We start from the raw sequence: 9,815 nt of genomic DNA, 5'->3' as shown, positions 1-9,815 counted from the left end.
TCGTATATTTTACTAGCGCATATAATTTTTTGCAACACTAGCTAAATGTGTAATTTGCCCCAAATAGAAAATGCAAATTAAAAAGGACCAATAAAATTAAATAGATTTAAAAAATTAAAAGGACCAAACTAACCCCTTATGAATTAAAAAAAAATTCTAAAAATAAATAAAGCACACATATTTTAACCTCTATATAATAATTCCCCATATTATTAATACCTACATAACTTCTAAACCAAACGACCCTTAAGACACTCCATCTTTTTAGCTTCTTCTTCTTCATCACCTCTCCCATTCATCCCCTTACGTAAACCATAATGCAAACTTGTATTAAAATTCTCTCTTTGTGTCGTCCAATCTAAGTTTACTCCACACCAAGTAGCAAAACAATATGATAGCAATATCATTAGAGTGACTAGTTAGATATAATTAGAATGATGGGATCAGATTCCGAAAATAATAAACCAAGAAATCTCTTTCATAGAAGAGTTCTTAAATCTTACCATAAAAGACAGCAAATACAACGTATGACTACTTCTTCTGAAGAAGAAAATGGTTGTTTTGTTCCACAAAAACGGTTTCGTGTTAAGGATGTGGGAGCGGAGGTATCAAAAAATGACAACAAAAGTAGTACTTCATCAAGTTCCAAGAGTATTATTGCAGGAGCCACGTCATCTCAAATATCAAGCCAAGAATTGAAATATGGTTTTATATCAATTTTAGGGAGAAGAAGAGTATTAGAAGATGCTATAACTGTGGCGTCTCGAGTTGCTAATAATGAGTTTGTTCTTTTTGCTGCATATGATGGACATGGAGGTAATAGGGTTTCACATGCATGTCGTGATCATTTGCATTATATTATTGAGGAGGAAATATTAGAGAGAAAAGGAAGTAATAATAATAGTAGTATGGATTGGGAGAAGGTGATGATAAAATGTTTTTCAAAAATGGATGATGAAGTTATAAGAGAATGGGATGAGGAGGTTGGGTATGATGACGTGGCAAGGACAGTCGGGTCGGCGGCGGCGGTGGTGGTGGTAGGGAAAAGAGAGGTGGTGGTGGCTAATTGTGGTGATTGTAGGGTTGTACTTTGTAGCCGTGGTGTTGTTATACCTTTGTCCAATGACCATAAGGTCAGTATTTACCTAATTTTTTCTGCCAACTTGTTCATATTGTCGGTCTTAAGTTCGAATAAAGAATGAGAATTGCATTAGGCTGATAAGAAATTAAATAAATTATGATAAATCCTCGTCCTGAAGGGAGCGATGACTCTAATTTGTTTGAGACCGAGGCATAATTATTCTGTACATGAGTTCTTGATTTGTGCCATTTTTTTTGTGTAGCCTGAAAGACCAGATGAGAAGAAAAGGGTAGAAGCTGCAGGGGGTAAGATTCTAAATTGTAATGGTAGTCGCGTCCAAGGAGTCCTTGCTACTTCAAGATCCATAGGTACGGTCCTTTTTCAATTTAAGTTTTTTTCTTCATTTCTTCCTAGAAATTTTTCATTTTGCTCCCTTAGTGGCTCGAACCCGCCCTCTCAGACATGAGCGGAGCTAGGGTGGCGGAAGGGAATTCACTATAACTCGGCCTTCGCCATATATATATATATGACTTGAACCCGCACCCTCAAGCACGGGCGGAACTAGGATGGCGGAAGGAATTCACCATAACCCGCCCCCTCAAGCGTGGGCCTCAAGTATGGGCGGAGCTAGGGTGGTGGAAAGGAATTCACCTATATGTGTGTGTTTTTATATTAGATATTGAATTCCCTTGACTTCTTAATGTGTAACTTTTTAAATTTTTTGAATTCTGTTGATGGAATTCGCTTCTGTCATTGACCTAAGGGTTAGTGGTAAAGAGTGCTTAACACTTGAGCAACCACTTTAAAATCATATCACCTCTTCTTCTTTTTTCTTTTCCCTCTCTCTTTCCTTTTATGTATCTATTCAACTTATATACGCTAACAATGTTATGAATCTTTACGCGATTAATATATATTTTAACGGATAAGTTGTTTTTCTTTTCCAGCTTGTTAATCAAATTTTTATGAAGGATTACCCATAAGTATTTTTGAGTTTAACCTATAAGATAATTACGGTAAAAAAGTATTTACATGTTACCCTTAAGGTAATCATAGATAAATCTCTATTATAAAACACTAATGGATAATCTAGTAAATGTCACAAGTTAAAATTCACTGGAAGTGTGAAAAAACTTTACATAATTAATATCTTTATAACCTAAATCCATTATATTTTAGGTGATTTAGTCATGTGGAACTATAAGTAGAAGTTAAACTCTTATTTGTAATACGTTGTTGTTATTAAATTTTGCTTTCTTATTAGTTTCTGAAACAGGGGATATATCCTTATATCTCACGTTGGTTTATTAATTCCATTAAACAGGTGATCATTATCTAAAACCATTCGTGATACCAGAGCCAGAGGTGACAGTATACAAACGAGACGAATGGGATGAATTCCTAGTAATTGCGACAGATGGTTTATGGGATGTAGTTTCAAACGAGGTAACCTGCGAAGTGGTACGAAAATGTTTCGACGGACAAATTCGTCGAGGGTTACCAGAGAGAGACCGTGCGGCGGATGCCGCCGCACTTTTGGCGGAGCTGGCCATTGCCAAAGGAAGCAAAGACAATATTAGTGTCATAGTAGTTGAGCTTGATAAATCTAGTGACATTAAAGTTTCGTGATTTCCCAAGTTTTATCTTGTTCAAAATTTTTCCACATGAGTGTGTTTTCTTGGGTGTTTAGTTTGAGAGGTTGAGTGACAAGTCCAATGTATAGTTAAAAGTGTTTTAGGTTGGTTGAGCCTTTGAGGGGGCATCATGAGACCAATCTTTAATGTATATGTACTAGAATCTTTGGGTTCGTCTCATATTGCAATAACATTTTGTTACTTAGCCTGAAAAGTTCTCTCAGGTGTCCACACCATATCCGATCCGTTTTTGAACAGTAAATACTTTTTTTGATGTTTAAAGGTATCGTCACGACAATTCATACATAACGTGAAAAGTTCATATCGATAGATGGTAATATACATGAGTAAGAAATGAATAAAAGAGAATCTTGTCCTCAATACCACAGTCAAGTATCAGAGTTGGTGTTTAGAGATTTTCTAATAAGGCAAAAATACCAATGTGAACCATTCTATGAATGCAAGAATACAAAAAAAGGGCAGCTCGGTGCACTAAACTCCGGCTATGCGCATGGTCCAAGGGAGGGTCAGACCACACGGGTATCTCGCATTTCTGCAAGAAGTTGTTTACACAGCTCGAACCTGTGATTTCCTAATCACATGGCAGCAACTTTACCAATTACGCAAAGGCTCCCTTTCGAATGGAAGGATACAGAATGCAGAAAAATATAGTAAAGCTTACAACATCACAAACAAAAACCAAAGTTAAAAGGCAAAACTGATAGAAACCTTCAAGCTGCATTCAATTACAAAGGAAATGAAGACTTTAGATATAACATAGAGAAGCAAAACTTTCTTTACATCTCAACCCCTTCACTCTTCTGTCATTTTTCTTTTCTCAATACTATGTATATAAAGTGGAGGAGAAAGAGGATGAGCACTTGTTTAAACTTGTCTCTTCACTCCTTTCTTCCTCCAACTTTTCCACCTTATTAACCTAAACCTTCATTACCTAAAGTCCTACTCAAACTGCAAACCAACCAGAAGTTGAAACTTACAGACAAACTTTCGAAAGAAAGAAAAAAAAACCAATAACGAAAAAGATAAAAAGATCCCCTTGAATGCGCCGTGTAGTATAGCACTATAGCTGCACAATTCTTACATTAAAACCCGAGAAAAATGTGTTTGCATTTCCACCTTCTTAACTTCTTGTTTTTCATTCAGTCTTTTAGACTAGAGTGTAGCTTGAAACTGAGACAATTGCAGGAGAAGCAGTGTGAATGTACACGAACTCGAGGCTTTTACCAGCTGGTAAAGAATTTTGCCAAGCTGGGAAGATGAACGAGTCACCGTACTTTGTAAGACCCCATAGAGGACCGTAGAGCTTGGATATTGCAAGCTTCAAGTTCTTAACTGTCTTCGCGGACTTGTTAGTAACTATTGCTGAGTATCTGTAGTAAGTCTTCCCATTCAGTGCCCATGAACTAGTTGCCCTTTGTTGAATAGCAACATGAGCATTAGCTGCAGATATATTTGTTTATTAGATTGGATAGAAAACAATCAAATATCAACATTGACACAAGAATAAGAAGTGAAAATACCTGGTACTGGAAGTACTCTTGGCCTTGGAGCTGGAGTTACTTTCCCCCTTGGCGCTGGTTTTGGAACTGGCTTTGGCGCAGGAACAACTGTAAGACGCATAGAAAAAAACTCAGCATAAAACTTTGAAGCTTACTATTAAATGACTCGTAGAAAGATTTTAACGACTACAACAACAACTACATCTCAAACTCAGACAAGTTGCATCAGGTTCATAGCAAGCACAAAACTAGTCAGAGGATGTTAATTCACTAAAAAAATACCTGGTAGGAGCTGATTGTAACCACTATGACCAGCATGAAGTCTTGCCAACACACCAATCAACGGAGCATTGTTGTAAGTGGCAGGCTCAGTTTGCTCATAGTTATCTCTTTCATCAGCAAAGTTGTCATAGGCATCAGGTCCACCAACAATGGCACCAGTGAGGAGATTAGGGTCGCTCGCCTTTCTGCTATACCAGGTTGCATATCCTCCACGACAGGTAACAAAAGTTGGATTAACCTTAATAGAAACAATGGAAGAACCTCTGTGGTGTACTTGTCTTGGGTAATTGCTTCCATATCCCACCATGTAACTTGTCGCTCTCGGATTATCTCCAAGAATGTAGTCCACCTAAAACATGCTCAAGAGTTAGTCAATTTAAATCCAATGATTTCAGGATCATAATTATCTGTCCAAATTAATATCTCTACCTGTGACTTGGCAAAAGAGAGGAGCTCATTTGGAGATACATAACCAGAAGAACACTTGAGGTATTTGCCAGCGGATGTTAAATAGTCAGAATAAACCGAGGCAAGGAATGAAGCACTAGTAACAAATTGCATATTGTTCCATCTCTGCCTGAAGATGAGACCACCAGGAGTTTTCTGTGCATTCCGGTTACCCTTTCCGAGGCACGAACACATGAAGTTCTCTGCTTTCTGTTGGTACCTCTCAAATACAAGTGTATTGTGACCAGCTTTCCCTGACATCAAGATCTGCCAACAGGTATACCAATTAGTTATTTGCCTATGAAACGACTAATGGGTCGTTTGTTTGAAGACAAGCTATGCTGGAATTAGTTATGCTGAGATTAGTTATCTTGGTATTATTTCTTATTGACTGTTGGATATGTTGTATTAATCCTAGGGTGTATCCCTCAATTCATGTTTATTTATGTTACTACAAACAACTCATTGTAAGGCAGAGAGGTTGTTTCCAGTAGACCCTCGGCTATGTTTATTAATGTTACTGTCGACTTGAAATTTGTAAACTCTTTAAACATAATTTTACCTGAGAAACAAGAGTTTGGACACCAGCATATTTGACATCCCAGCCAAATTCAGTCATGGACCAACCAGTTCCACCAAGTGCATCTCCATTCCTTCCTAAATAATTCATGTAAAATTGATTGTTTGATGCCTTGTACAACCATGCTGCTGCCCATAATAATTCATCCTGTAACAACAAGCATTCCACCAAAGAAAAGATTAAATTTTACAATTCATAAAGAAAACCATTTAAGTTATTACATTACAACAACAACAAAACCAGTGAAATCTCGTGCATCAGTCCATATCCCTACTTTATGAAGATATAGAGAGGCTGTTTCCGGTAAGTTATTATATTGACGACATAAAAAAGAGTAATTTAATTGGTTATTGCAAGTTATTAAACTATATTCAAGATTATCATATCTGGCTTGTTATACAGCATTACATGTTATTGTAGACAATGTACAAACTTAAAACACTTTAAAGACTAAAGTTGTAGGGTAGTTAATTAAAATTGTTACCTAATGACAAAGTTTAGAATTTACAGATACTAATAATAATTGAGTCTCAATCCCAAACTAGTTGATATAGGCTATATATATCCTTACTGCTTCGTTTAAATTCAACTTATGTCATTTAAATTCAACTTATGTCATCATCATACGAAATAAAATAAAAACGACATGAGACGAAAAAGAAAAGAATAAGATACTAGAATAACATACCGCGTATCCACTAACAGATCGGTAATATTTTTGGGCCACAGTAATGCTGCTATCATATTTGCCCCTATATTTGTCAGCAAATTCGAAGAGCTGAAAAAAAACAGTAACAAATTGTAAGTTTGAGCAGATAAAATGATGTAATACAATCAGAATAACAAGGGCATATTAGGAACTACGAAAAACTAATTGTTGGTAAAAGGAGTCGTGCTTCGTATGATAGTACGGTACAACTGCACCGACAGTCCACATCACGTGGCAAAAGCGATGTTTAAGGATCAAAAGATGTGGACGGTTAAGATTTGGCGAGTACATGAGATCACACGGTTACTAAAACACTACCCGTGATTAACGGCAAATCTGCTTCTTGTGGCCCCCACCACGATTCTTTATTTACGCCGAAAGATTTTGCTACCATTTACACCGGCAGCTAATGACCTAATGTTATTAATGCTCATTATTATTCAAGCTCCCAAAAATTTAATTATTTCACATTATTACAACCGTGAAAAATAAAAAAAACAAATAAGCGTATTATAAAGTTAATACTTATATTTTGTTTATGAAGAGAGTTTTGACATGACTGATAAAATTATTCTGACTCCAAGAGATCCCAGGTTCGAGCCGGGATGTTAATTGGCCAAAATTGGTGCTAGAAAAAACAATTACTAGTATGGCCCTTGACCTAACAACACCCAATGCACATGGGTCCTTTACCTTTTATAAAGGTTGGACAAGACCAACAATGTCGTAAGACCATATTTAGTGTACTAGTAAGGAAAGGAATAAATTATTTTACCTAAAAGTTTAGTATTTTGATAATATTATTAAGTTATATAAAAATAATTTCTATTATCAATAAATATTCATTTGTGATAGATTGATAGTGTGTAAATTTTTATTAATTTTCATCCTGTATTTGATATACGCTTTAGAAACTAATTAAATCAGGATTCGAATAAAAAAATCTCATATTAAATGATAAGTGTTTATTAATAAAATAATTTTATATTTAACGCTCGACCCCGAAATTTTGTATAAAATTTATTGTGGGCGATAGAGAAATGAATGAAAAGTAGCAATACGCCCCCACAACTAACCTACACCGACAAACAAGTAGACCTGACAAAAAAGCTGAGCTAAACGTAACTACCTAATTACTCGGGACCCTTAACTAACATGCGCCCTATTCCCAATATCTAACTAACATGCGCCACTATCTCAGTCCACAGTCCACACACTGAAGACCGAGCCACTTTTTAGCTTTTAACTAAAAACAAAGAAATCATTAGTACAGTTAATCATATAATTAATGAAATTTAATTAACCTGATGGGCGTGGTTAAGTAGCTCATTAGCATAGCCAGGGTTGTAGCGGCGGAAGACGATGGAAGCGGCGGCCATGGCGGCGGCAGTTTCTCCGGCAAGGTCCGAACCCGGGTGGTTCGGGTCAATTCTGTAAGCAGCTCTTGATGTCGTCATATCTTCTGGTCTTTGCCAACAGAAATGGTCTGTGTTTCCATCTCCTACCTAACAAAATCACAATCAATTCGTTAATCACCAAATACCAATTTTAAACTTAATTAGTTTCTTAAAACCCCAATTATTTACACAAAACAACATTCCATTTGGTTCAATTTATGTCTATTTTATTACTTATAAGACACTTCTATTCCATTGATAATGACATTAAGCACATGCCACTTAATTATAAAAACAAAAAAAATCAATACTTCAATTATCTGAGATAAAACTTGTAAGTGTCTACAAGGCAAACTGCAAATAGTGATAGTAAATACTTACTCACACCCGATATTAGTATTAAATCAAGCAATTTAAACATATAGTAATACATATAACTTAACCAAAATCGAGTACTAAACTTGTAAATATAAAAGTCATTTATTTCATATTTATTGAAATGTAACATCATATCAACAACAATAAACGCAGTGCAATTACACAAATGGAGTCGAGGAAGGTTAGTATATATATAGTCTTGCCCTTACCTCGTGAAGGTAAAAGCTGTTTCTTATAGACTTTCGCCTCAGGAAAAATAAAGTCACAGAATGTAACATCGGATATAGATAAAGTCATATATATCATATTCATTGGAATGTAACATCAGAACAACGATAATAATAATAGACGCGGTATAATCCCATAAGTAGGATCGAAGGAGGATAGTGTATAAGCAATTTTATTCTTAAAAAGAGAGGCTGGTTGTGATAGACTTTCGACTCAGGAAAAACAGAGTCACTGAATATAACATCAGATACAGATAAATTTTTACAGAAATAGTGAAAATGTATATTACCTCTCCATAAAGAACATAAGGTTCAGGATGAGCTTTGAGGAGATAATCAGTACCCCATTTAACAGCATCCATAGCATGACCAAGTTCACCACTAGCACCCATTTGCCTACCATATTCTAAAATACTCCATGACATCATTGTTATAGTAAATGCCATTGGCAAACCAAATTTCACATTATCTCCTGCATCATAGTACCCTCCCACCAAATCAATCTACACACAAAAAAATCCAAAAAATGTTAAACATTTTATCAAATGGAAATGCACCAAGAAAATATAAATTAGACCGGAAAAAAAAAGGCAGTAGGGTGCACTAAACTCCCGCTATGCGAGAGTCGGGAAAGAACCGGACCATAAGGGTCTATTGTATGCAAATTTAAACTGCATTTATGCAAGAAGCTGATTTCACAGCTCGAACTCATATGGTAGCAACTTTACATAAATTAGACAAAAAAAATTGAAAAAGAAATTACCCCACTAGCTTTTCCATCATTAAGACCAGAATTTCCTCTCCAATGAACTCTTTGGTTATGAGGAAGATAACCAGATCTTTGAGCTTCATAAAACAGAAAGCTCTTACTCAATGCTTCACCATAATTATGGCCAGCAAATGCTAAAGGAAGAACCCCAATTACTAAAAACAAACAACCCACAAAACTCTTCATTGTTACGCAGTCAACAAGTAATAAAGAGTGACCTAAAAAACTTAACTATGTAGATCTGTTTGTTGTGTACAAATGGTTGTGTGTTATAAGTATATATAAAATCAACAATGGCAACAATGTTGGTGTGTTTATCAGTTAAAAACTTTCTGATAAACTCACCAAAAAAGAGAGAAAAATAAAGGACTTAAAGAAGAGGGAAGTGTAGGGATTGGGAGGAAGAGGAAGAGCTTAAAGCAGTATATATGGTGGAGGGAAGAGAAGGTGCCAAAAATTCAGAAAATGTTAAGAGATTAATTAATGCGGTTTGTGTTTATTTTTTTAGTAATATTTTGGAAATTCAAAAAAATTAAAAATAATAATTAGGGGATGGAGAAAAAATGGTAGGAAAGAGGGGGTAGTGCCATGTGCTTTTGTTCGGCGCTTTTACAGTACAAAATTGAGCAGACAATTAGGGGGAGATTAAATTAGATTTGATTAAAACTTACTACTAAAAGGATGTAATGTTAATTGAGAGTTACCAAAAGGAGAAAGAAGAAAAAAGTGTGTTGTATGAAGTCAAAAGAGTCAAAAGAGTATGAGAAAATTGTCTGTACAGTGTTTTTGTG

At 35.6% G+C, this 9,815-nt stretch overlaps 2 protein-coding genes across 2 annotated transcripts; one reads left to right on the top strand and one right to left on the bottom strand.

Moving 5' to 3' along the window:
- The first annotated feature begins 244 nt into the window (after positions 1 to 244).
- On the top strand, positions 245 to 2,949 carry LOC104215839 (probable protein phosphatase 2C 8). The gene is made up of 3 exons (XM_009765760.2): positions 245 to 1,133; positions 1,344 to 1,449; positions 2,406 to 2,949. The coding sequence occupies exons 1-3, from the start codon at positions 435 to 437 to the stop codon at positions 2,708 to 2,710; spliced, it is 1,110 nt and encodes a 369-aa protein (XP_009764062.1). The 5' UTR covers positions 245 to 434; the 3' UTR covers positions 2,711 to 2,949.
- Positions 2,950 to 3,420: 471 nt separating this feature from the next.
- Positions 3,421 to 9,425, bottom strand: LOC104215840 (endoglucanase 6-like). Its single transcript, XM_009765761.2, has 9 exons — positions 9,019 to 9,425; positions 8,546 to 8,758; positions 7,558 to 7,758; positions 6,233 to 6,322; positions 5,527 to 5,691; positions 4,947 to 5,231; positions 4,518 to 4,866; positions 4,257 to 4,343; positions 3,421 to 4,176 (listed from the first exon to the last, which is right to left on the bottom strand). The coding sequence occupies exons 1-9, from the start codon at positions 9,208 to 9,210 to the stop codon at positions 3,884 to 3,886; spliced, it is 1,875 nt and encodes a 624-aa protein (XP_009764063.1). The 5' UTR covers positions 9,211 to 9,425; the 3' UTR covers positions 3,421 to 3,883.
- Positions 9,426 to 9,815: the final 390 nt, after the last annotated feature.

The sequence above is a fragment of the Nicotiana sylvestris genome, chromosome 8 (assembly GCF_000393655.2).
Source record: "Nicotiana sylvestris chromosome 8, ASM39365v2, whole genome shotgun sequence".
NCBI classification, from domain to species: domain Eukaryota; kingdom Viridiplantae; phylum Streptophyta; class Magnoliopsida; order Solanales; family Solanaceae; genus Nicotiana; species Nicotiana sylvestris.
The sequence above is the reverse complement of the archived record's forward strand: the minus strand, read 5'-3'. Positions and strand labels throughout refer to the sequence as shown.

What these genes read in the sequence shown, in the direction of transcription:
- LOC104215839 (XM_009765760.2), top strand. Translation starts at nt 435, where the DNA reads ATGATGGGATCAGATTCCGAAAATAATAAACCAAGAAATCTCTTTCAT. An exon ending in CTTTGTCCAATGACCATAAG is followed by an intron (nt 1,134 to 1,343) that starts GTCAGTATTTAC and finishes TTTTTTGTGTAG; the next exon opens with CCTGAAAGACCAGATGAGAA. An exon ending in TGCTACTTCAAGATCCATAG is followed by an intron (nt 1,450 to 2,405) that starts GTACGGTCCTTT and finishes TCCATTAAACAG; the next exon opens with GTGATCATTATCTAAAACCA.
- LOC104215840 (XM_009765761.2), bottom strand. Translation starts at nt 9,210, where the DNA reads ATGAAGAGTTTTGTGGGTTGTTTGTTTTTAGTAATTGGGGTTCTTCCT. An exon ending in ATGATGGAAAAGCTAGTGGG is followed by an intron (nt 8,759 to 9,018) that starts GTAATTTCTTTT and finishes TTTTGTGTGTAG; the next exon opens with ATTGATTTGGTGGGAGGGTA. An exon ending in TTACAATCAGCTCCTACCAG is followed by an intron (nt 4,344 to 4,517) that starts GTATTTTTTTAG and finishes TGCGTCTTACAG; the next exon opens with TTGTTCCTGCGCCAAAGCCA.